The 26,338-nt window shown below is 40.9% G+C and overlaps 4 protein-coding genes across 4 annotated transcripts in view; 2 read left to right on the forward strand and 2 right to left on the reverse strand.

The window, feature by feature from the left end:
- LOC134177460 (V-type proton ATPase catalytic subunit A-like) overlaps positions 1 to 1,326 on the forward strand; it is a 23,643-nt gene extending 22,317 nt beyond the window's left edge. Inside the window, exons 16-17 of the mRNA XM_062644238.1 lie at positions 581 to 752; positions 1,120 to 1,326. Coding sequence (XP_062500222.1) covers positions 581 to 752; positions 1,120 to 1,212 — 265 coding nt within the window. The 3' untranslated portion in view covers positions 1,213 to 1,326. The remainder of the gene's footprint in view (positions 1 to 580; positions 753 to 1,119) is intronic.
- Positions 1,326 to 11,630, forward strand: LOC134177461 (stabilizer of axonemal microtubules 2-like). The gene is made up of 3 exons (XM_062644239.1): positions 1,326 to 1,432; positions 1,579 to 1,957; positions 10,397 to 11,630. The coding sequence occupies exons 1-3, from the start codon at positions 1,398 to 1,400 to the stop codon at positions 11,435 to 11,437; spliced, it is 1,455 nt and encodes a 484-aa protein (XP_062500223.1). The 5' UTR covers positions 1,326 to 1,397; the 3' UTR covers positions 11,438 to 11,630.
- Positions 11,631 to 13,388: 1,758 nt separating this feature from the next.
- On the reverse strand, positions 13,389 to 18,601 carry LOC134177133 (N-acetylglucosamine-6-phosphate deacetylase-like). Its single transcript, XM_062643869.1, has 5 exons — positions 18,327 to 18,601; positions 16,746 to 16,824; positions 16,444 to 16,610; positions 16,140 to 16,334; positions 13,389 to 14,129 (listed from the first exon to the last, which is right to left on the reverse strand). The coding sequence occupies exons 1-5, from the start codon at positions 18,420 to 18,422 to the stop codon at positions 13,509 to 13,511; spliced, it is 1,158 nt and encodes a 385-aa protein (XP_062499853.1). The 5' UTR covers positions 18,423 to 18,601; the 3' UTR covers positions 13,389 to 13,508.
- A 156-nt stretch (positions 18,602 to 18,757) lies between these two features.
- Positions 18,758 to 26,288, reverse strand: LOC134176832 (transmembrane and coiled-coil domain-containing protein 4-like). Its single transcript, XM_062643498.1, has 15 exons — positions 26,111 to 26,288; positions 25,991 to 26,049; positions 22,760 to 22,875; positions 22,672 to 22,699; positions 22,475 to 22,607; positions 22,301 to 22,398; positions 22,087 to 22,230; positions 21,892 to 22,011; positions 21,763 to 21,832; positions 21,588 to 21,685; positions 21,386 to 21,522; positions 21,237 to 21,321; positions 19,262 to 19,379; positions 19,090 to 19,207; positions 18,758 to 19,030 (listed from the first exon to the last, which is right to left on the reverse strand). Exons 3-15 carry the CDS (start codon positions 22,853 to 22,855, stop codon positions 18,818 to 18,820), a joined length of 1,458 nt encoding a protein of 485 aa, XP_062499482.1. The 5' UTR covers positions 22,856 to 22,875; positions 25,991 to 26,049; positions 26,111 to 26,288; the 3' UTR covers positions 18,758 to 18,817.
- Positions 26,289 to 26,338: the final 50 nt, after the last annotated feature.

Consider the following 26,338-nt stretch of genomic DNA (forward strand, 5'->3'; position numbering starts at 1 on the left):
TATGCTCAATTGTAGTGGTAGTTGGCAATGTTAGGATCAATTGAAATTCTATTTATACTGAAGTGGTAACTAATGAGCTATTTTGGAGAATAATGATAAATACATAAAAGATTATGCTTGACTCTTTATGATCCATGTAAGCATTTGTGAGAAGAACAAAAACTGAATGCACACATGCACACTCACATACGCACCCACACAAACATGTGGACACACACACACACACACACACACACACACACACACACACACACACACACACACACGCACCACACCACACCACACCACACCACACATCGCGCATACATGTTTGTACAAACACGTTTTTGTTCTTCCTTTTAAACTTTTCGAAGGACATATCCGTTTGTGCGTTTTTTGTCCATTTGTGTGTTCATGACTGCACGACGCAGTTGCAACTTAATACATATACATAGTGACAGACAGTTTACAAGGAAAGCGACGTTTAGGTTAGAAATGTGTGTGTGTGTGTGTGTGTGTGCGCGCGTGCGCGTGCATGCCTGAGCAACCAAATATTGCAGTATACCACCAAATTCAATTAACTGAAGAATTGTCTCTGTAGTTATTGCCCATTCTTCAAGACTGTGGGGATGTTGGCAAATATTTGTGCTTTCTATGACATGGCAAGGCATGCAGTAGAGACAACTGCTCAGTCTGAGAACAAAATCACTTGGGCAATCATCCATGATCAGATGGGAGATATAATTTACAAGCTGAGTAGCATGAAGTTCAGGGTGAGACTTTATTGTGCTTAGCTGGTGCTAGTTGCATGTACGTTCATTTAGCTACTTGTGTACTGTACAATGAAATGACAGGATTTATACAGTGTTTGTCATACATTACAGAGAATTGTGTGTGCAATGGTAGAGGAGTGATTCAGTCACGAGTAATAATTGTTTGATAATGTCGTAATGACAGGCATTATGCATTATGCATTATGCAACCAATGGCTTTTAGCTGCACGAATGGCTTGTTCTAACTGCATGGTAGATGTTTGGTTAGACATTGCAGCAAAGACACGTGCAGTTTACTTGAGTTAAAATGAGCAATTTGATATAGATTATTCTGGCCTACAGCAACGGGCTTGTTTGTGTTGTCTAGAACCCATCAACAGAGACAGAGGCTGTAATAAAGAAGCACTTCTCTGATTTGCATGAAGAGATGGTTGAAGCCTTTAGGAAGCTGGAAGATTGACATTTTAGACTTATTAATTGATTTGAAGCATTCGATATCTGTTTTATAGCAGTAGCGTTTATGGTTATGTGTGTGAAATCACGTGTTGTTATAAACAGCCGGGTATTTCGGTTACCATGGTGGCAGTGCAGACGCCTTGACACAACCTCAGTGCCTACGGAAACTCTGGACGATCTAGACCCGTCATGAAGAAATGCATCTGCGAAATCTGCGTGTGTGGGTAAGTAGAAATTTTGAAGCAGTAGTCTACGCCGCTGGATTCTTACGTGTTCGCTTGCGCCGACGATTTCACGCCGCTGTGTGTGATTCTTGATGAAGAGAGTGCGATCACACACACTTATTGACTTCGGTTCATCTATTTAATAGCCGACATCGCTGTCCACATCGACCTCAAGCATGGACACAGCGCTCATCAAACTTGGGGCAGTGTGTTCTGTCTGAGTACAAGCAAACTTATAAACAGTTTGATATTCGTCCTCGTCAGTCTTTCAAACCGAAGGAGAAACCGCTAGCTTCTACTGGCAAATTGGAAACAAAGACAACCAATCGGTGTGACTACGTCGCTCATCGCCCTGTGCCACGCTTGTCGTTTGGCCACGTGGGAGAGTATGTGAAATCAAGTGACCTTATGGAAGGTGAAACAGAATACATGAGAGAGTATCCGGAGAAAATTGTTTCTCCACCGTCTCCAGTTCGCAAACGGGAGGTGTCCAAACCGGCACAAAAAGACATCTCACCTTTCCAGGTTCTGTCACTGCATGTGTTGTTGTAATTGATTAATATTTATAAGATATTAATTACTATTGATACAAGATGTAGAATTACAACACTTTACTAATAGTAGATATTGAATTGAAGACCTCTGAAAGAACTATTTGATGAAAGAAGCCACTTCATTGTGATCGTTGGTGGGTCTCTACTAAATATTCAATTCTCTATTTTCAGACACACACACACACACACACACAACACACACACACACACACACACACACACACACACACACACACACACACACACACACACACACACACACACACACACACACACATTAATGTTCAGCTTTGTTCACAGCAGAAAACGTTTTGTCTGAGGACCAGTCCAACCTTTATTTGGATAATATTTGAAACTGAAAAACAGCTCAACATAAATATCTTTGATTGTCACTGCATGCATTATCACAGCTATTAATTAGTGTGTCCTGCTTAATTCTGTACAGCAGAGTTCCATAAGGTAGATTCATAGGATTGAGACTAGCGTTGGGCCCTGGTACAAAAGCAGTGGTCTGATTAGTGAATAAAAATGTTTTGAAATGGATACGGTTTTACTGTATTAGGAATGAAAGCAACCCGCATTGATTGCTTCAAACTATTTTAACTGAAGTCTCACTGTACATGTATATCATGTCTAATAACACCATATCTTGGAGATATAGGTTATAGCACATGGCTTTGAAGGTGATACCAGATTTTGAGGCCAACACACCAGGGCTACGAGATAATCCCATTGATCCAAGGGTGGAGACTCTGATAAATTTGATATAGCCTGAGTGACATGTGATGACTGATTTATATCTCATTTCACCATCTTGAGCATGCTATTGGCAGCCGATCAAGGATTGTTGTCTGGTGGTGAAGCATCTTTCATGTTCAATTTTTACATTAATTGACTAAGAGTTGCACACGTATTGCTGTTGATGTTTGTGTTGACATGCAACTTGATGTAGATTAGTCTCGCATAGCCAGACCTTCTCCATCGTCATACTTCTGGCGAGAAGGAACCCTTTGTTGCTGAAAGTATGATGGTGAAGAGGGTCTGGCTATGCAGGACTATTGATAGGTTGCACGGGTATCGAGATTTGTGTTAATTATTGCTTTGGCACTTTATCATATAGTAATTAGTGGTCGTCCAAGATGATGGGCTAATAACTTATAAGCACTAGGGTTGATAACCTATATCAGCCTGTTGTCTTGGACGACGGGTTCATATAGGGTTTATCACCCTGTCGGCTAGCTAGCTACCTTGAACTCATCTAGCAACGGGATATAAAGCTGGGTTGTCACACTAATTTTTGTAAGAGTTGTTGGGAGTTGAAATTATAGATATGCCCAGGCAAGTTGATCTATAATCACGCCCACTCAATTTTTGTTGAGTACAAATTACATTCTCAGATAAGACTCCATTGGCTCTATATCAGAAGCATATAAAGAGCATCTTCTCTCTTTATATGCTCCTGATCTATACACAAAGAAGAGCTGTCTGTCTGTGTGTGTAGTCGTATGTAAAATTATTATTGAAAAATAGAATCTCCAAGAAAGAGAAATCGCATTGCTGCCAAATTTGCATGCCAAATCCATGAAGCTCGACAGTGAGATTGTCATCCGGACTTCTCTTGGGAAGACGCGATTTCCTGCCGATCAAACCTGTCTCCACTCGCACGCCAATTCTCTGGAGCGGCACATCAGATCTCCACCCAATTTAAACTGCCCGTTCCTGACCTCGGACGGTATGCATGGAGTTTGACAGCTGTTTATTCTGGGGCCATCGAAAAAGCAAGATATTTTTTAGTATATCCAGTTCTTAAATAATACGTCTACCTCTGTTTGACGTGTATGCGCGTCGAAGAGCTGCCACGTTCGATGTTCCTGTTCTCCGTAATGAGAGCAATGTCTTCGAAGTGACAACTTTCCAGATGACACCTTTGATTGAATTTTATATATATATATATATATATATATATATGGGTGAGTAAGAAATAACAGGTGACTCCCAGTGCCTACTGTCTGGATACTTGATATTTGCTGTTACTTCCTCAGAACAGGATACTCAGTTACATTTCCATTTATCTCTGTCACGTGCAGTTACATACTTACATACGTGCAGGTCATATATACAGGGAACGTAGCATCGCAAGCCAGGCTCTTTTGCGCAGTCACTGAGCTAAACACACGTGAATCACGCAAGGAGGAGCTTTTTCTGGAATCGTGCTGGAGCAATTCCGTCAAAAGCTCCTCCTCCTTGCATGATTCATGTGTGTTTAGCTCACCCAACTGCGTGGAAGAGCCCCTTGTGAGGCTACAGGGAACAGATTATCTAGGGGAGTACGTAACGTATATATGGGGAACAGATTATCCGGGTGAGTACATCATTGCACGTGACTTCCAAGTTCCTGCTGCCCAGATATATATTTCTGAATGGGATTTTCGAAACGGGACACTCAGCTACATTTCTAGATGTCTTCAATGGGGTATTAACTAACAATCAATAATCCAATCAGCCCAGGTAAAAAAATCCAATCAGCCCAGGCAAAGAATGGGATCTCATTTTCTTCTCAAGTTAAATAGGTCACTAACGAGTTTCAAACTGATGAACAGGATACTAACTGACAATCAATAATGCAATCAGCCTTGGCAATGAATGGGATCTGTACGGCATATATTTTACTTGAGACAATTGATCTCAGAACGGGACATGTGCACAAGATATGTACTTAATGACAAATTTTCAGAACAGGGGATACTCACGCAACAACATAAGTTTGCATACATCGTTAAATAACTAACTATTTCAACTAATAATCCAATCTGCCTGTGTGGAGAACGGGCCACCAATATGAAGAGAAACACACTACAAAATGTGAGTCAGTCAGTTCCACAATGATGAGCCAACTTCCAGTCAGGTATGGATTACGTACATTGTATAGTGGAAACATCTAAGTTTTGTGGATGTGGCCTTGATCTCCTGGTGTTAGACAATACTACACAGTAATCACTAGTTTTATCCCCAGGCACTCACCTTGCTCTTCCGTGTCTCACATGACTAGGCTGACGTCACAGTCATCTGTTGCACAACTGCTGCATGAGAGGAGCTTGGAGTGCTTGTCGCCGGGGACGATGTAAACTAGTCACTGGTAATGAAGTGCCTTAATTCACTGGTATACTCAGTGATGTTTTTGTAGGTTGTTCACAACCGTTTTTACCGAGGACGTCTAATGCTTAAATCTGTAAGTTGATCCTTGCAAAATACTATGCTCTTTTAGTGTATGCATGCACACAACCGACAGGCCATGGTGCAAATGGATTGAGCATCCCTTACTTCAATGCGGAAAATGCTTTCATAATCAACATAAAAATTCCTTGCTGCAACCAATTAGAATTTATCATGAATACCACATTTTTGTGAGTGTGCAATGACAGGGCTCTTATTAGAACATTTTTGGTACTATGTGCCTTTGTATAGTGTTTATATAAGGAGTAGCTAGAGTACAGTACATCCTCGATTATCCGGACTTCTCTGGAGATAGGTCAGAAGTCTGGATAATCGAGTGTCCAGATAATCAAAAGTTGATAAATGTCAACTAATTTTCCTCCATTGTACAAGACCACACTCTGTTTCCACACTTACTGTACATTCGTGTAACTAAAGTCTGTTCAAAGAATGGAGAGCCTATGGGAAAATTCCCGTATCTCGGCAAGTACTTCCCCCTAAGTCATTGATAAACATATCATTTGAGAGCACATGACTAGGTGGAGTCACATCTCTGGACAAATTAACTCTATTGATCCTGGGTTAGTAGCTACAGCATGCTTCCGGAAAGAGACTCCTGCCGTGCATTGCCAACAAAGAATACCGCCACTAAATGACACCCACGAGACAAATTGTATTAATCATTGTTGTCATTCTCGTATTCTCCTAGGAGGATCTCTTCACTGTCTGAACAGTCCTCTGCACCTACTAATCTTTCTACCGCTTGTTCTACCATGCCGTCTGATGTTCTGTAATGGTTTTCCACTTTCTGAATGACGTGGTCAACACACTTCTTCCATTTCGTTGCCGTCACATTTTCAGCGCCTTCTTTAGCCAGTTCGAATGGCAGAAAACTGTTGAACAGGACGGACCCTGACATACTAAAGTAGATAGATAGTAGGCAGTGAGGGCTGGGTAGCAACGATTGCTCTAATTGCTCATTTATCGATTGTTAGTATTACAATCCAGGATGATAGCAATATTGTTGTTTCCGCCCTATATGTCTTATCTGGTAACCACATTTCCCACGGGCTCTCCATTCTTTGAACGGACTTAGGAAGGCTAGGCATCACTGGTAGCTATAGCTACAGTTCTGATAAAAAGTTTGCAGCATATGTAACTGATTCATGAGAGCAGTTGCTGCTGAAAATATATCGAGGAAGCAACAGTTGAACCAAATCAGAATCAGAAATATAGCTATCAGTGACGTCTTCCTTGTCTACAGTCATCCAGAGAATTCCATAGCTTTTACCCTATTCCCTAATCATACTGTACAAGGCACATATGGTACCAAAATGTTCTAAATAAGAGTCCTGCCATTGTACTTGTAGAATCAATGTTTCTATCATTTAGTGGAAACTCCTGGATTTAAAAATCCAATATCATGACATCTACATGTAGCTCCAAATTTTTCGACAAGATTTTCAAGTTTTCAATAGAATTTTGTCACCTTGGCAGTGTGTCTAAGGTCGTGGTCATGCGTGAAAATAAAGCATTTGCCAGCTAGACGATATGTTGAGGTAGAAGATGTTTTGGAACGACCTCTACATAAGCCTCACCTGTCAGGGGCCAAATTATCTTGCATTGGCTACCTACACCAGCTGCTGTGCAAAACCAAACAATGATGGAACCACCACCATACTTCACTGTGGGATCAAGACATTCTCGTATAAAATACTCATGACATCTTCGTCTGCAGAACGTGTGGTCCTGCAACTGGGAAACCTCGAATTTCACCAATTCTTTTTGTATACCCCATTTTACACCACAAGATCATTGCATACAGACTTCATAGGTGTGGCAATTAACCCTGATATAGCCACATTTATTTTAGTGCACTAAAATCATTTCAACTAAAAGTTGTTTATATACAAATAGATTAAAGTATGTGACAACAGTAGGATATTATTATTATGTGTGAACTTAGAAATATGTATACTTATCGTAAAGTTAGTGTAGGAACTAAAAAGAAGAATTACTACTATATATGGCATCTGCTTTACAAAAATACAATATTAGTTGCTGCTGACATATCAGACTTTCTGCTTCTCCAAGCTTGTTTGTGTTCATGTACTTCTGTCAATGAGTTTTCTAATGGAATGACCCGACCAGTTTCTAATCTTCTATATAATTGATGGACTCTTCGACTACCATTACTCATGAGGAATAGATTGCATGTTTCACACCTATAACGTAGAACCAGTTGCAACCCAGTTGCATTATAAGGAGACAGGTATCATGGCTTTGCTTTACTTATGCAATAGCACAGGTGAAATACGTGCTGATTACGAGGAGTGTGACATCTTCCAAACCAGTGTTCGAATGACTTTGCTGCTTGCATTTGCATGGCAGGATCCAGCTGCAGAATTTGTCGGCACTTGATAGTATATTGAGTATTACTACAGACTGAATACAGCAGCGTCTTGAAATAACAAGCTAGTTTGTGTGTGAGACAGGCAGTAGTCTCTTGGAAACATCACACATTGTGTGTTTGATAACACCCTTAGTGTATACAGAATTTAGCAGATGTTCCATTGAAGGATTTCTGTACATAGTACCTCATTGAAGGATGCTTACACGGAGTGAAGTTGTGTAAGCCAGATGAATGTCACATTATCATCACATCAGTACACACAGTTTGGTATAGGCAAATGAAATCTACAGTGTAAGAGCTATTACGAAAATTAATGAACTTAAGGTATATTCCTAATTGTATCTTTTACCTACACCCTGATTACTGCTGTGTTGTGTTGCCTTTGGTGACATCTGTAGCTCAATCATGAAAGAGTAGGATTTGGTAAGTGTAAAATTCGGAACCTTTTGGGTCATAGTTTCAAGTCCAGGTTGAGCATTAGTCTTGCATAGCCAGATGTTCAAAGCATGAAAGGGGTAGAAAGGGTTGAGCGTGGACATAATTCCTTTAAACAAGGAACTCACACACAACCGCTTCTCTCAACTCAGGAGTATAACTGAGTACCTGGTCTTTGACTGGGGATGGTAGTGGTCACTGTGAATTTATGATCAGCCACTGAGGTACTGGTGGGACTTTGTGCACCACAAGCCAGTGCTCCTGTGATGATTTGGCGCAGCTCTAGGAGATTGCTAGCACAGACCCAGCATTCTCTGAGTAATGCACAGAAGTGGCGGCGTGACCTGGAAAGGTAGCCTTACATTTGCTGTTATCGTGTTGCCTTTCCTGTTTGGAGTGACTTTCAGGAGGCACCACCGTTGCAAGAAAATTCAAAAAGGAGGTGCATCTAGCCGCGATGATAGCATGATCAGAGACTGGCACAATATGCAGGTTACATTCTTCTGTATGTGTCTTGTGAACTCCCCCACATGCCTACCACCACTTACCTAAATAGTAATTTCATGGAAGTCAGTTACCACAAAGTCTGAATGATGATGCTTTAGGTCCACCTCTTTCATAGGCAAATGGTTTGATGGTAGTGTGAATATACTGTTACATTTATGCTTTATAGTGATCAATGTGTAGTATGTTGCAGTATTAAAATCAATAGTTCATAACATGATATTGTCTGTTAAGAAGGATACTACCATCACTTTCACCACCTTACTGCATCTCAGCATTTAGTATGCACCTAACCCATGTGCACACACACACAGTCACACACACAGTCACACACACACACACACACACACACACACACACACACACACACACACACACACACACACACACACACACACCACACATCACACAGGGACAAATAGAACTATGGAAAAATGTTAAGCCCTTCACGTCATTCAACATTGACCTTAAGGTCAGTTGTGAAGATAGCTCCCCTGCCTCTAGAGACAGGGCCTCGATGCGCGCTACTTGGAGGCTTAGGGCCAGCACTACAATCCACCTGGAGCTCATCATCCAGGGGCACTGAATATGGCGCAGCTCTGGGACTGGACACCAGGGTCCACTGTCTACCCGAGTCAGGTACTCATTTATATTCCTGAGTCGAGAGAAGCAATTGTGTGTAAGTTTCTTGCTTAAGGAAATTATGTCATAGCTTGCCATCACTGTGTGTTAACCCTGCAAGGTCCAGGATTCTCCAAATGTACTCTCTAACCAATTGAGCTAGAGCTAGAGCACCACACACACACACACACACACACACACACACACACACACACACACACACACACACACACACACACACACACACACACACACACACACACACACACCACACATCACACAGGGACAAATAAAACTATGGAAAAATGTTAAGCCCTTCACGTCATTCAACATTGACCTTAAGGTCAGTTGTGAAGATAGCTCCCCTGCCTCTAGAGACAGGGCTTCGATGCGCGCTACTTGGAGGCTTAGGGCCAGCACTACAATCCACCTGGAGCTCATCATCCAGGGGCACTGAATATGGCGCAGCTCTGGGACTGGACACCAGGGTCCACTGTCTACCCGAGTCAGGTACTCATTTATATTCCTGAGTCGAGAGAAGCAATTGTGTGTAAGTTTCTTGCTTAAGGAAATTATGTCATAGCTTGCCATCACTGTGTGTTAACCCTGCAAGGTCCAGGATTCTCCAAATGTACTCTCTAACCAATTGAGCTAGAGCACCACACACACACACACACACACACACACACACACACACACACACACACACACACACACACACACACACACACACACACACACACCACACCACACACACACACACACACACACACACACACACACACACACACACACACACACACACACACACACACACACCTGCACACACACCTGCACACCCATACACCCATGCCCAAACCTTCACATCACACCCACACAAGCAGCAAATACTGTAAATCCAGAAAACTTCGTACTCATGAAAGTTTAGTTATTTTTATACAGATACCTGGTTGTACTAAAATAACACGAATACCAAAATTTATGGATAGATGCATTTGAATTCGGCTACAGTACAGTACTGATGTCTCGTACTAAAATGACATGGGTACGAACTACTTCATAAGCAGAAGTACTAAAATTTACAAGTATGAAATTTTCTCGATTTACAGTAGCAGGAGCAGCAGTGTATGTCCAGTACTCCGATTTGATTTTTCAAGCATATTTCCACAACCGCTGTTGTTGTCTTGTTGCTGGTCTTTACTGTTGTATTATATACTTTATTAGGGAGCCACTACACACAGAGAGGACTACAGAGCATGGGCACTGCAGACTGTGGCAAGAGACAACTTCAAACAGTTCCGTGCTTACACTCCACCAAAGGAAAAGTTTGAAGCACAATCAACATTTCAACATGATTTCAAGGCGGATAGTTCGTTTTCACCACGTGAGATGATGAAACCCATTCATGCAGTCATCATGTCAAGTGCTCCTTTTGATGACACAACAACCAATCGGGTTGATTACAAAGCACCAGCAATGGGGCCTCGTGTTCTAGTAAAGAGAACCCAACCGTATATTGGGACGAGAGAAAAATTTAATGCCATCACAACCAATAGGAAAGACTTTGTTTCTCACACTGGAATTGAGCGTCCCAAGTGTGCAAAGCCTGCACTAGAAATTGTGAAGTCAAGTGAACCATTCACCAGTAACACAACACATAATATGAGCTACATTCCATGGCAACTTCAGCCACGATTTGAGTATCCTCGTCAAGAATATTACCCATCACCTGAAAAGTTTGACCACATCTCAACTAATCAATCAGACTATCGAGATTTTGGACAAGTGGAGAGGGCAGTACCACGAACAAGGGAACCACCTTCTCATGAACCGCCTCCATTTTCAGGGGTGACAACTCAGCGCCTTGACTACCAACCTTGGGCAGTCCAACTGAGAGATAGATTGGTAAAACAGGAGAATGCGTATAAGCCACTACAGGGTCCATTTGAAGGACAGTCGACATTCCAAGCACACTTCCAGGCAAAGTACGCACCACCTGCTGTATCAGCAAAGCCACGTGAAACAAGAATCGAAAGCTCAAGTCAGTTTGATGGTAGCACAATCTACCGAAATACATACACTTACAAAGAAACGAGCCCTTGCCCTGCTTCTCTGCTACGGGACAGTTGTACTCCACCAGTGAAAGATCGGTATGTCTTCTCACATCAGACTGGAACAGGTCACAAGTTCTATGAGCCCCCGACTGACAAGAAACAGCGTTTGAGTAAGAGCATGCCTGAAATGACCAGGCATGCATATAGTTAGGCTACGGTAGCTGTCTATGTAGGATAATATTGGACTGCATTGTACTATACATAGATGTGAATAGTTGGTCAGACTGTGAAGAACAAATTAGAGTAAGTTAAGGACTAATAGTGGTTGAGATAGACTAACTAGTACATCTCTGACATATTCCTAAGATCAACTACACCAAACAAATCTTGAATATCAAACTGAATATTATGTAATGAGCTGCACTGTACATGCTTGTACATCTTTAGCACATACACTTCATTTACTGTAAAGTTAACAATATAGGCACAAGAAGCCCCTAAACTTTAGTGCTGCATTATGCAGATGCTTTAAGGTTGCCAAAGTTTGGTAAGTTATACAGTGAACAATGTCTGTTAGATCATTCCATTCACTTTGAAATTGCACACATGTCACAATCCCTAACAAATTAATTTTAGATTATTCAAGTTTTAGATTCTTCATGTGTTCGTCAAAGCTTGTCGGAGTAGTAAAATACAATTAGCGGACCATTGAAGAGCAGTTAGTGTTCAGAGATTGTAGGCATAGTGAATGCAGAAATAGCCATAGCTATGTCAGCTGTGACCACATCAATTATATGTAGCAATTGTCCACACACACACACACACACACACACACACACACACACACACACACACACACACACACACACACACACACACACACACACACACACACACATTGAAGAATAAGTAGCTAGCACTGGGTAGCCTCAGAAACCAACACATAAGCTGCAACACCCATCAAAAGTATACATTACCAGAGCGGACAATTATATGTAGCAATTGTCCACACACACACACACACACACACACACACACACACACACACACACACACACACACACACACACACACACACACACACACATTGAAGAATAAGTAGCTAGCACTGGGTAGCCTCAGAAACCAACACATAAGCTGCAACACCCATCAAAAGTATACATTACCAGAGCGGACAGCTAGCTAATAATATTGTTATAAAGCCACGTCTTTTTGAAATAGAGCCAAGCTTTTCATCATGAAGACTCAAAGAACTGGGATACATAAAAGCAGCATAAAAATGACCCCTTCTTAGCAAAGTCAACCAAATTAAGATTAAGTGGAGAATCACAAAGGCATCGCTACGGAAGAGTGGGGGATGTTGCCAATAAATTTCAAAGTGCAAGAAAAAATTTCTCAATGCTGAGAGAATGCTGAGAGAATGCTGTGCCAAGAGTTTTAGCAAATTACTGTAAAATAAAATGTATAGTGCTAATTAGCCTCGAAGTTCCAGACCGTCTCCAAAAGAATACTTCTAATTGTGACAGAATTGATTGCCAAAATATTAATTACATGTATTTGCCAGGCCCAGGCTCCTAAGTCTCTGTTTTTGTTAGTCAATATTGTGACATAACCACCTGCTCAATAGATATGGATTAAAGCAGAAACACAAATGCATGCACTCATGCACCTACGAACCGTCAATGTTTGCACAAACGCAGCAAAATGGCAGATGATGAGAAGCTGTTGTACTGGTGGTCACAATGTTGGCCAAGTAGCTAGCAGAATTAGTGTGCACTAAGCAGGGCTATGAACCTTGCAAAGCTCTCTTTGAGCAACAGTGAGGTGCTCACAGAAGTATGGATTGTGACAGAAGGAATGACACAGCTTAGAGGTTTTTGGAAATCATTCTCCAGTGGCTACGATTCCCAAGTCATTATGAACAAGTCTGCCGGGTGAGGTTGATGAGAAATTTATGGTAGAACATGAGAGTAGCATTTACTAGATAAAAATCAAGTCTTGAACGGTAGAAATTATTGATAAACAAGCTCACCATCTCGTTCTCCGCACGGGCAGATTAGATTATTAGTTGTTAGTACTACGTAGGTTTTGTGTTTCAATAAAGTTAATCGACAGACAGATAGATAGGCAACGACATATTGAGCCTCCAATATAACATACACCACTCACTCTCACAGTGTAATTATCATGTTACAATGGCTACTCATACAAGGGGTGTGTAACACAACTGCCAGCAAACTAGAAATGTGATTACGTATACATTGTGAAATTATGTAACTCCATTATCTGACAACTTTCCCATGATATATGACTTTCTCCAATGTAACATCTAGATATGTCTCCCACATACAGCCAAACCATGTGTCACCAGGCCTGACTTTTCTCTCTGTTACATTAACTAGCAAAAGAGTTGCATCCAATCCAACCTTCACATCGCCACAATGATGATCAAGTTTCAGCAGCCGAGCTGGGTTGGTGCTACAAAGTGAGATAGCTGATCTAATAGCATCAGACAAACACTGGCCCTCATGATGTCTTATGTACACACCGTCCATTGCATGAAACATCAAGTTCAAAACATTTTCAAATATTTGTTTCATACTAATGCAAGACCCAAACAGACCAGCCACTTCAGATGTTCTGTTTGTCTCCATTTTGCTGCTTTCTCCAGACTCTGAATCCACAGCTAATAGATGACTTCCATCATCAGACACTTTCCCCAAACGACCAAACACTTCGAATGACTTGCGTTTTCCAAGACCAGTTGCAAATGCTTGATCACTGATTGCAATAACTCGAGAAATTTCTTTCCTTGCAATCCAGTCACGTAAAAGACAAGGATGAACATGAATAAAATCAGCAATAATAGATACTGTCAAATAGTCATTCCTAAGTGCTTCCTCCTATAATGAAGTTTCCTTATAGTGCCAACAAAAATGAATAAAACAATTTAATACCAACAATGCAAAGCCATAAGTTACATGCTGCTAGTTGTCAACAGTCTCTCCATTATGCAAATCTATAGTATAGCCAGGGTGATACACCACGGTAATACACCAGGAGATGGACAGCATGAATAACATACTGATATAGTGACAACACAACTGCACGCACGCAACCACATGCAACCACACACACACAGACACACAGACACACACACACACACACACACACACACACACACACACACACACACACACACACAGACTCACACACACATGCACACACACAAACACACAGCATGTGCACCATGAACAGTCAAAACAATGCTAGCCTTGTCTATGTAGCTATATTTGCCTACCATTCATTGACAAATTTTGCCATAAGTCAACATGGTAAGGTTGAAGTTTACATTACACAAGCTGTTTTTTCCTAAAGAAAATAAATACTAGGGCTTCCTGGAGATACTGGCAGCAGCATGGAGCATCTTCTTCCCAGTTAAAGTACCCGTTTCTGGCAGTGGCTAATAACATACAGTAGGAGGCCCGGGTGCTCGAGTACCCATAGCACCCTGCTGGCTATGCCACTGCAAAAAGAAATTAGGTAACATTAGAATAATTTTCTAGAGTTTCCAACTATAAAGTATTTCGCTGTAATCACATAACCTAAATATAATTGCATGTACTATATTAATTACCATACTTGCTTAATTAAACCTACCTTCCCTATTGCAAAGTATGAGATGGAGACCTACTTGAGAGCTGGACACATTGAAGTGATAATGGACTCTACTACTATGTCCATGCACATCTCATAAAACTAATGTTTACATGATCCTTAGTGACAATCAACTTTACTACTCTCTACTGGTACAATTAAATCAAACTGACACCCTAGTTTTCATGGGTCAAAGCTGAAAGTAACAAACAGCAAATCATGTAGTACTCAATATGTCATTATGCATTTGTACTGCTTGTCTAAACCAATTTCCCATGTTTCAGCATACGACATATGTTTAATTGATTGGTATTGAGTCTTCTATATAGCTATATAGTTCGATGTCTTTGCTTAGTAGAAGAGATATCGAAAAATGCTGTCTACCTAATTGCTGCAAATTTCAATGATAACACTATTTCATAAATATTTGGTCAATACAGTGTCATAAGTCCTGGAATGTTGGCCAAAATGCTTTTGTATAGCAAAAAATCCAAGATGCAATAACGGTGTCTTTCTTAACTGCCTCTTTAACCAGATCCAAACAGACTGGCAGCAAAGAAGTCATTCTACTTTGTCAGCCAGCAAATGCATTGCCATATTACCGTCTACAAGTTAGGTTAGAAAAATCTAGTATCTCTGCTTAGATTAATTCATGTAATCACTGCCATCCATTTCTGCTTCCCACTGAAAATGCCAGTTCAAATCGAAAATCTGAATGCATGAAGCTAAAATTTGCACAAGAGTAAAGTGTGAAGAACAGAATATGTTCACCAAATGGCAAACACTAACGTGCATAAGAAAATTTGGCCTGCGAATGTAGCCTGAATCAGCTGCCAAGATGTGTGAGAAACTGAATACTACACTCCTCAACATCACCAAATTTTAGATGTTTTAACTTATTAAATAGAAGAATTATATGACGAATGTACCAAATCTACAACCCAAAACATAGAAAATTCCCTAACAAACAGCATTATGAAGCTCAGACAATCAAACAAAATTTGCACCCTTTTTTGTTTCAATTATACCCCAAATAGCACTTAGAAAATTGTCAGATCATTTCTCAGCCATGAACAGCTAGGTAATGCAACACAAAAACAATTGATTAACATTTAAACTAGAATTTTAAAACTTTTCTCAGAAAAAAAAAGAAATAGATGTAGGGATTGTATAAAAGTATACAGTATCCTGTGATAAAAAGCTAAAACATCGTAATAATAATAATTATCATAAAATATATAGTACATATGTCATACCATCATCCCTCCATCATTGAAAGACTTCCAGCTGCTTCCTGTAGGACCATTTCCAAGATGTATAACATAGCTACAGCCAGCATCAACAGCTTTTCTCAGCATAACAGCATGAGGCTTGGCATGTCCAACAGCGACAACAACACCAGCCTCCTTGGCCTTTAATACAACATCAAGAGCATCCGCTTCATCACCAATCTGCACACACATTATACTAGTAATAGGCAATGATGTAATGCAGTGTATTTTAGTTAATTTCAGTAACTCAAATTTTCTGTCATTACAATAGAAATCATAAAAAATATACTTCTGGAGCCACATTGAGTATCTGCACTGCCCCTGTGTCAACCAGTTTTTGGGCGAGCGACCAAGATGGCAAGTAAACATATGCCGGATTATGACATCCGCAACAGCTGGGATTCATAAATGTGCCCTCAACTAAACAGCCACCCAAGCAGGAATCTGGCAGCTTTCCTACAAGAAGACAAAACACACACTAAATTAATATTTTTTCTGCTTTTAGACATATCTTAAAAATAATCTTAATTAAAGTAGTTCAGGATCTCAATTAATCCACTAATTGAACTTTAATATATACAGTTTTCTGACCTTGCTTGCCTGACTCCATTACTTGCTTGGCACCCTTGAGATAGTTTTTAAGTAAATTCAAGGGTGAAGCCAATGTGGCCTGCAAAAACCCACTTTAACAGATCTTTACATGGTCCCCTTCCACAGCACACATAGACTCATGCTCAGTCTTTCTCCCTCCATGCTAGGTTGCTACACCACGTGTGCTAGCTGTCACGTGTGCCTAGGTCCATGTGGTTTCACATGTGTGGTTGGCTTAATTAAGCAGGAAAGAGGACTGGTACAATTCTCATCATGTGACAAAAATGTTTGTAACATGACTGAAATGGCGTGACATGATTGGTAGATACTACTGCTATTTATCATGTAATAGTTTCTGTTGGAAAACATTGGTGATGCAGAATCACATAATTATAAAGGTTACGTACATAGCAACTAAAAAGCCACTAGGCCATTAGGTACCATTTACTCGGTTTTGTCATCCAGGTCCGTGAGAGTTCAACTAAAAAAGTTTAGGGAAAGACTTTCAAGAAGTGGTCTCAACGGTAAGTGTACATTTGTGTGTGCTCACGCTGTAATGAGTCGTGTATGTGAAAGTAAATACTCTCTTTTTCAAAAGTTTGTGACGGGTCCCAATGCATCGCGTTCAGGCTGAGGAATTCTTGTTAGTTGCGCCAAGATTTCGGTGGACCACTTCAAGGTGATATCAGTCAAGTCGAGATGGCTCGTATCGTGAGACAAGCTTTCTCAGAAGCTCGCCACAGGATCAACCACGCCATCAGAACTTACCCCTACTACAGTACTACCCTTGCAACAGTCTCTGCTAAAGTTCTTGCAAATTCTACTGACACTCCAGACTTGCAGAATCACCTAGCCCTGGCCTTCTGCAAGTATTGAGGTACAATTAGATAATTTAGTTAGAACAAGAGCTGTGGGCGCGCAGAGTGCAGTGTGTTTTTGACCTCTAGAAGTCACAGGCAGACGTCAACAAAACCCGAATCTTTCCATTCAAGAAAGTGAAACTTTGTCACCTCCAGCAAGAGCCAGCTGTCTCAAGAGTTCATGCAAAAAGGCCAATGAATTGGCAACTAAAAAGACTCAGTTGTCCGAGATGGAAGATTTGCGGGAGTCTGACTGTTGTTCTATTGATTGAGGAAATGTTTTTGTAAATAGTTACACCTTTTCTTAGATTTACGCTTTGTACAGACCAGATCTACGCTTTGTAGAACAAGTTGTTAGGTTCTGGGCTAATCTACCACCTCCTCTGTCGTTTAGCAGTCTTGTAAACTGCCAGGTATTAGAAATCCTAGCTGAGACCAGCGGGCTGGGCTAGACTCAAAACGTGTCACGTGACAAGATATGGTACCCAGACCTCCTTTGCACTTTATTAAGCCAACCACATTTGTGAAACCATCCACATGGACCTATACACACGGACCTATACACGATGACAGCTAGCACACGTGGTGTAGCAACCTAGCACGAAGGACGACTGGGCATGAGTCTACAGCACACACACACACACACACACACACACACACACACACACACACACACACACACACACACACACACACACACACACACACACACAGTGCGCACCAGTAAAAGGTGGGTAACTCCATTATTGAGTTGATGTTGAAGAACCTGTTCAATTCTTCTTGCGTGTTCGTTTATTCCCACACTATCCCTGCGCATTACGCAGTCAAACCATTCTATATCGTTGACTTGCAAATCTATCCATCCGGGAATCAACCATCTAGCATCTCCATCTGCCAATGTCGACGTGCTGCTCGTTAGTGCAGAGCTAGCTCTAGTAATATCACTGATTGCTCCGTCCCTTATGATAACATTGCATAAGCCATCGTAGCTAGGAACGTTGACCCCATCAATTACAAGATCTGGGGATTCTGCAGACATCTGAGATGAATCACGTGACCAATACAACCTCGCATGGCAAGATCGCAAGACATAAAACACATTATTTTACTAGTACATACACCAATTCAACTACAGCGTGGAATCTCAGGAGGTGGTAATAAAAAACTCTATTTCGTTATCAAACATCATCATTATCACTATAATTACTCGCACTATTTTAGTCTGTCAGGCGCAGAAGTACAGAATTCTAGATCTGTATCGTCCTTGTGTTCCTCTCTGTGTCTATCTTGGATGGTTTCCTCCTCATCGCCAACACACAAAGTTTCAGTTGAGTTAACTTCACTTGTTTCTACATCTCGACATTTCACTCCACAAAGGTTTAAAATAAATGTGAGTTGCTTTCGATAACTTTTATGACCATCAACCTACACTCAATCCAAACCACTATAATAGAAAATACATAAAGAGAGACTAAATTCTATACCTTGCCAGTCAAATCAACATTACACATAACTCGATGATCTAGCTCAATAGGCATAAGACCTGCTATGTCGCCTTGAACTGATGCTGTACGATACAAAAACTTCAACAACCAATCGGATCTATAGATACACTAAGAGTACATAATTGCATAAATTAAATGTCAACTAAAGTACCTCGTGTACGCATTGACCAAACGACCAGCGACGACTTTTGTCAAAGGAGCCCATGCATCCGCACTTCCACTCACCGGTGCACCCAGTAGCACAGCATCCTGAACAATTCCTTGACAGTCTGAGAAAGAAGAAAAGTTATAGATTAGCTGTTATTGATTAATATCAATCATGATAATATATAAGGCTGCATTAAAAATATTAGTATATTCAGTGGCTGCAGTTTGATCATACTATACAATTGCCTTTATTCATATTCATAGTGTTCGTGTTTGTAAGTAGTCTCTAGAAGTTGTGATAAACATTGGGTATCGTGTTACAATTTTTTTCCAACCACAATATAACAACAAACACACATGTAATTGAATGCATTAGAAATAAGTGTCTCCAGCTGAAAATGAATGTCACAGTGTAAACAACTATATATCCTCCATGAAAATGAATATATATATATATATATTAATAAAAGATAATTTACCAAAATAAATGTATAAAAGACAAGTAGCAGCCACATTAAAGAAATAACACCGAAATCTTGCTAGCTAATCGATTTGTCAAAACCTTGTCAGTAATAATTCTTATCAACAAAGAAGAGTACACAACAAGGGTACAATAGAACTACCATAGACGACAGAATGACTTGGTGAGTGGGGAACAGCCAATATATTGACATGATACTATTATTTATTTATTTAGTTAGTTATTTAGTTATCTACATTTATTAGATGGCACAAGCTGATCATGAGCTAAACTATGGCGGCCGTCAACTTCAGGCTGTAAACACAAATTCACCACAACTTTCCTGATATATAGTTTAATCAATTTCAGCTTTGAGCCATAAGAAACGAGATTTTGTAAAAGTGACGTCACTTAGCGAGTACCATACACAAAACATATATATGGCTTGATTGACTTCAAGTCTGCAAGACATCTGCATAGATGAGTGGATGGTGACTATGTCTGTCGTGCTCAGGAATGTGCCACGTCCTCAATGCGGTCCCATCTTTGAGTAGCAATTCCAATTCGTCATACGCAAGAACCACAGACAATGGGGACAAACTACCAATCAGATCCAAGAAATGTTCATGAAAAAGTGTTTTTACCAGAACGGGTTGTTGTCAATTACCAGCTCTCGTTGGAACTAAACAACAGAACTTACCTGTTGTAACTGTAAGTGTAAAAATCAATCGCTTTCGTGGCTTACTACATTTATCCAGCAACTAAACATGCATATATTGATAACTCCCTTTACTACACTTTGATAACTACAGATTATGTACAAATTTTGTGGACATGTGAAAAGACAGTCGCTTTGTATGATTCTAAATAGATTTTAGTTGCTTTGTACGATTTAAATAAATTTTACTAGTGTACTTAAAAGGAACTAGAGCGTATAAATTGGTAATTTATTTAGCTCATAGCTGTGGAAGTGTAGGTGTACACACAGCTTCAGAAGAAAACAAGACTTTGTAAAGTCACGTTACTTAGAGAGAGTAGCACACCCAAAACTTCTACTAGGAATCAACTAACTTCCGGTCTGTGGGCTATCTGACTGGCTGGCTGACTATGTCTGTCATGCTCAGACAGGTGCCATGCCATTAGTTTGGTCCAATCACCGCGCAGCATTTGCAATTGATCGTACATGGCAACTAGAGACAACGAAAAAACTGCCAATCAGATCTGCAAAATGTTCAACTAGGAGTAACCCTTGTATCTCATATGTAATAACACTCATTAATTTGACGATTACATATTATTTTGGTGGTGGTGGTGTTTTTTAGAGACTTTGTGTTAACGTGAAACAGTTGCTTTGTACAATTCTAGGTAGATTACAAGTAGTGCACTCAGAAGGAAAACAGGCGTCTAAATTCATTGTCTATACAATATTTCTATCGTGAGGATTTCAGAAGGCTCATAGCTGAGGAAGCAAGGGTGTAAACACAGCTTCAATTACAGATAATTATACAAACAGACTTACCAGGCCTTCTTGCCATCTCAGTCAAACAATAAAAGATAACTCTTGCACCTAAGCTGAACCCAATCAAGGTAACAGGACGATGGCCCTGTCATACAAAAACTTCACTATTTCACCCAAAATTTAGAAGCGATATCTACATGCTGGCATACTTGTCTTCTTGACAAAAGAATATCAGCCAGCAAGTGGCCACATTGTTTTGCACGATTAGCACATACATTCCAAGGATTGTCAATAACATCAGCAACCTTCAGTAGAGCAGCAGGCCAAGCAATTGCAGCCATGAGAGCTAAAAACAGTAACATATTATAGCAACGCTTGAGTAGACATGCACAATGTTGAGAAATTGCCAACATGATAAAACAGAATGCTTTAGCACTTCTGATGTAACGGTGCCAGTCACAGTGCTTGTTACAAAGTCAGACAAAACAGACCCAAGGTTTTTCAAGTGACTGCATAAATATTTGATCAACGGAGTGGTGCTGGTAACAACATTATTAACTTGTATAGACAAGCCATGCCATCTTACTCTGACTCCCATTGGAGAGTGTACTGCTCTGGTGAATGATTCAGTGCTCTCCATGGAGACAAAAAGCTCTCTGCAATACAACAAATATCAGTAACCACATAATAGGCTTCATCAATACAGAGCAACAACCTTTGTCTTCCTTAGCTATCCATCCCGTCACTGCTATAGTAATATGCAAGTGCCTATTTTCTGATAATGGCCTGAACGTGAACTCCCGAACTCCACCAACACGCCTTCTCATCTTGTATCCTAATAATGCACATTAGTATACATAATAACTCAATATATCACGTACTTGCATGCAACTACACACAACAAAGTCACCTGCAAGTCCAGCACCTGTTGCACCAAATAATGATGTAATGGCTGCAAGTCCAACAACAGATCCAAGTGCAGCAGCTGCAGTACCTCCAACAACAGCTCCTACTCCAGCTGCAACAAGCGGAGCTGCCAATCCTCCAGTCAAAGCTATTCACAAACATAAATGTCATCTGACTAAATAACTATCTAACAAGAGAAAAAGGTATATCCACCTTACCAAGAAGAGCTCCACCTCCAATCACTGCAGCACCAGTAAGTATATTTCTTTTCCGTTTCTGAAGTTTCTCCCTTTTCAGTCTTGATTCACGTTGCTCACTTCACATAATCCAAGAAACCTTCAAATTACGTAATAGATCTCTATATGTAGCAGCAGTAACTAATTTAATGTAACCTTGTCTCTTCTTCTTGTTGCTCTTCAAAGTTCTCCATCACAATAGTTTCAACAGCAGTAACTGCTTCTTCCTCTAATCCCAATAATGTAGATAACTTAAAGATCAGTACACGAAACCGTGCATCATAACGACCTATAATATACCAACATGGATACATCAAAGACAACATTGTTCAGTGTTAGCTGCAGATTCTTGCCATTAGAAATTCCCAATGAAAGTACTTCCTACATCAAGCCATATGTAAGTCTTAACAACACTAGCAGCAGTAAAGAAAGCAGACATGCCTGAATCAGTGGCTCAAACTTCTTTTCAAGTTCTTCATCCTTTTGTATTGTAGTTATAATTCCATCTATCTCATAACCTAGCTGACCACTTGCCATGACGAGAAATGATCCTCTTGCTAAATCAGAAACCATGCAGTTACTAGTTAGTATAATGAAATAACAACATGACCTTGCTACTCAACAACCTATTGTTTACATTATTACTATTACTTCTGTAACAGCAATGTGACATACTTGAAATATATCAAAGCTTCATTCAAACACAAATTCCAAACTATGGTAATAAAATATTCAGCATGAGAGAGAATAAGTCACAAGTCAAAACGTCAGCCTACTCAGGCGCAGATCCAAGGGATGGTGCACCTGGTGTACATGCACCTCCCCAACCCAGTGGGTGTTGTCTTGAGGAATTTCTATAGAAATTTACGTGAAGGTCTCTACGTAAATACACTACGATAGTGTATTTAATCTCCGTTTTCCAACAGGTGAGAGAGTACTGCACCCACGCCATAAGCAGAGACATCACAAGCTAATTTTAATGGTTTATTTGCGTCATAATGACATAGTACTTGTGCTCCCAAGATCATTTGTTTGCCCGTTGAAAGCTTTCTCACATGCCGGAGTCCATTCTCACTTGGCCTTTGTTCGTTTGAGCTCGTGCAACGGTTGAATGACATGTCCGGCATAAACTGTGCATAATATCTCAGAAGGCCTAAATAGCTGCTAAGCTAATTCACATACATGGGTCTTGGGGTGTTTCGTAGCGCCTCAATTTTCACTTTGGTGGGTTGTATACCTCATTCATTCACAGCATAACCCAAATACACAACTTCGTTTTGAAGAAATGCTCACTTCTCCCTCTTCAGCCTCACTCCGCTTTTCTCCAGCTGTCCTAAAACTTCTTCTAGTAACTGCAAATGTTCTGTTTTGCTTGGTGCTGTCAAAATAATACCATCCAAATAACACTGCACTCCATCAAGACCATCCAAGATCTGGTCCATCACAAGTTGACAGATGGCGGGAGTGGAACGCACTCCAAAACTAAGATGTTCCGGTTAGTACGGGCCCTGGTGTGTGTTAATTGTGAGGTATTCCTTGGAAGAGTCATCGAGTTCCAGTTGATTGCATGCCCATGCTAAGTCCAGTTTCATGAATTATTCCTCCTGCCATAGTGGCAAAAATGTCCTCTGCTGTGGATAGAGGGTATTGGTCCAGCCATGTCACCTTATAGTTACCGCAAATTCGTATTCCTTGGTCCTTGTTGAGGAGATTCACCGTTGGTGTGGCCCAGGCTAATCGTTCCACCTTTCTAAATACCCCACTAATCACTAATCAATCCAGTTCAGCTGAGATCCTTTCTCTCATAGCAAAAGGTGCTGACTTGTGTTTCTTGAAGTCGAGTCTGGCCTCCGATTTCAAAGAAATGTTTGCCTTGAATCCCTTGATGGTGCCACAGCCTTTGTTGTGTTGTTTGAGCACTTTCTCCACATTTTTGGTGTGGGACTCTGAGTGCATGTCAGCTTGGATATTGCATATTTAGCACCTCTGGCCAATTCCTGTCTAGCAGTGTAGATCAATTTCTTTTCATAATCATCAGTGGTAATCGATGTTCCTGCCCTTCATACTAGACTGGCACGCAGACTACGCCTTTAACCTCCAACTGAACTCCATGGTAATCTCAAAGCTGAACTGCTGTTCTCTCCAGAGGATACCCTTGCATCCACATTTGTACATTTCTTCTGATGCCACTGATGCTACCGCCCCAGTGTCCACTTCCATTCAGACAGGCCGTCCTCCTAACTTTAGTTCCACTGTATACTTGGGAGCACATAAGGAAATCTGGGCAATTCTCCCTGCCGGTCCTGTTTCTGTTGTATGCTGTCGCTTCTTGGCATTTTGCTTCTTAATGTAGTACATGCTAGTCATTACTGCTGTCTCTTTCTCCCCGAGTGTCTATTTCTCCGGATTCTGCATACTTTGTCTCCATAGATTGTTTGCTTTTACACGTGTTGGAGGTGTCCTATCTTTGAGCAACCATGGCATTGAGTCTTTTTGTGCAAGCATGCTTGAGCATCATGCTTACCACCACAACAATAACACTTTTCTCAAATTTCTCACTTGTAGTCGCGTGGGATGAATTGCTGAAGTGGCCACGGACTCGTCCCCTTTCTGTTGATGACACGCGGTTCACTGTGAGCTCCACTGTTGGTGTCTGGCCCAAGAATTCCGCCGTCTTTCGCTGCAAGTTCCATTGCTTAAGCAGTGTCACAGGCCTTTTGGAGAGTGAGATTCTTCTCTGACAATAAGCGCCTTTGCGTTGTGTCATTAGGGAGACCACACACTAAAAAATCCCGTAGGGTGTCCTCCAAAATTGCAGCATCGTGCTAATTGCTTCAAGGCTACTATATATGCCACGATGGTTTCCCATCTCACTAACCCCGCCTATAGAAACAAAAGCGTTCAGCAATAACTAGTGATTGAGGCTTGTAGTGAGTCTTCAGGATGTTTTTCAGCTCTGCATATGTCTTGTCACTTGGTTGGCTAGGCGTGAGCAGATTCCTGAGCACTCCATAAGGTCTGGCACCTATCACCATGAGTAACACACTCACACGTTGGTCCTTGGCATTCTCCTGCTCTGGTGGTGGCCCCTCGATTCTGTTGGCTTCCATGCAGTGTTCCATGCGCTCCATATATGCGTCAATGTCATCCTGAGCTTCATCAAACTCCCCAATTTGGCTCACAGCGAACATGGCTGCCGACATCTCCTATTGTCAGAAGCTATACGCTGTATCAATGTCTGGTGACTAGAAATACGCGATCCTCGTCGCCAGTATGTCTTATCCCAAACTCTCAGATCAAACCGTGTAATGAACACAACTCAATACCTAGGTACTACAATGCGCACGAGCTCACTATACTGTCACTTCGCTACAGTACAATGGCCATTGCCTTTTGATAATAAAAAAATTGGACCCACTTACACTTGTATCCCCTATCTATTACTAGTGCCACAATCTAGTAGCTGATAATTCTGACTAAGATGTAAGTGGGAATATTGATTCAATTTCTTAATGTAAATCAATTACTTCTTGATTCCAAACACTATTATTGTTGACTTTCATTAATACTTGTTGGGAACTTTGCATACAGCGAGATACTTAAACGTTTCTTTCAGTTTCGTTAGTTTATTAATTAAGACATCCTAAAACTAATATTCTTTACTGCAACAACCTCTGTCTGGAAGAGCAATTTGTTGACTGAATTCCCGAATAACTTCATATCCCCATTTTCTGTAAGACCAACGTATTTTAGTGTGTAGCTATGTATACGTCACTCTCACAAACCACCAACCTGTCGCAGTCCGCAGAGAAAAGATTGCCGATTTCACTCGCGACTAAAGCTCCGATAGCAAAACGTGTCACTTCTTGAAGGTTGCAGATAGAGTTGGGCAATTCAGGTGATAAAGCGACTGTATCGGCTGATTCTGGCGGCTCCAGGTTGGCACAATGCGTTAGACCAGGCAGATCCGTTAGCGTGCTTGGCTGCCAGGAGTTTCCGCCCCTCTCTGCTGTCTCGCGC

Source organism: Corticium candelabrum, chromosome 3, assembly GCF_963422355.1.
Source record: "Corticium candelabrum chromosome 3, ooCorCand1.1, whole genome shotgun sequence".
Classification (NCBI taxonomy): domain Eukaryota; kingdom Metazoa; phylum Porifera; class Homoscleromorpha; order Homosclerophorida; family Plakinidae; genus Corticium; species Corticium candelabrum.

What these genes read in the sequence shown, in the direction of transcription:
- LOC134177461 (XM_062644239.1), top strand. Translation starts at nt 1,398, where the DNA reads ATGAAGAAATGCATCTGCGAAATCTGCGTGTGTGG. An exon ending in TGCGAAATCTGCGTGTGTGG is followed by an intron (nt 1,433 to 1,578) that starts GTAAGTAGAAAT and finishes TCTATTTAATAG; the next exon opens with CCGACATCGCTGTCCACATC. An exon ending in AAGACATCTCACCTTTCCAG is followed by an intron (nt 1,958 to 10,396) that starts GTTCTGTCACTG and finishes ATACTTTATTAG; the next exon opens with GGAGCCACTACACACAGAGA.
- LOC134177133 (XM_062643869.1), bottom strand. Translation starts at nt 18,422, where the DNA reads ATGCGCAGGGATAGTGTGGGAATAAACGAACACGCAAGAAGAATTGAA. An exon ending in AATGGAGTCAGGCAAGCAAG is followed by an intron (nt 16,611 to 16,745) that starts GTCAGAAAACTG and finishes GTCTTCTTGTAG; the next exon opens with GAAAGCTGCCAGATTCCTGC. An exon ending in TACTCAATGTGGCTCCAGAA is followed by an intron (nt 16,335 to 16,443) that starts GTATATTTTTTA and finishes ATGTGTGTGCAG; the next exon opens with ATTGGTGATGAAGCGGATGC.
- LOC134176832 (XM_062643498.1), bottom strand. Translation starts at nt 22,855, where the DNA reads ATGGCAAGTGGTCAGCTAGGTTATGAGATAGATGGAATTATAACTACA. An exon ending in AGTTTGAGCCACTGATTCAG is followed by an intron (nt 22,700 to 22,759) that starts GCATGTCTGCTT and finishes GGCTTGATGTAG; the next exon opens with GAAGTACTTTCATTGGGAAT. An exon ending in ACTCTCCAATGGGAGTCAGA is followed by an intron (nt 21,686 to 21,762) that starts GTAAGATGGCAT and finishes ATATTTATGCAG; the next exon opens with TCACTTGAAAAACCTTGGGT.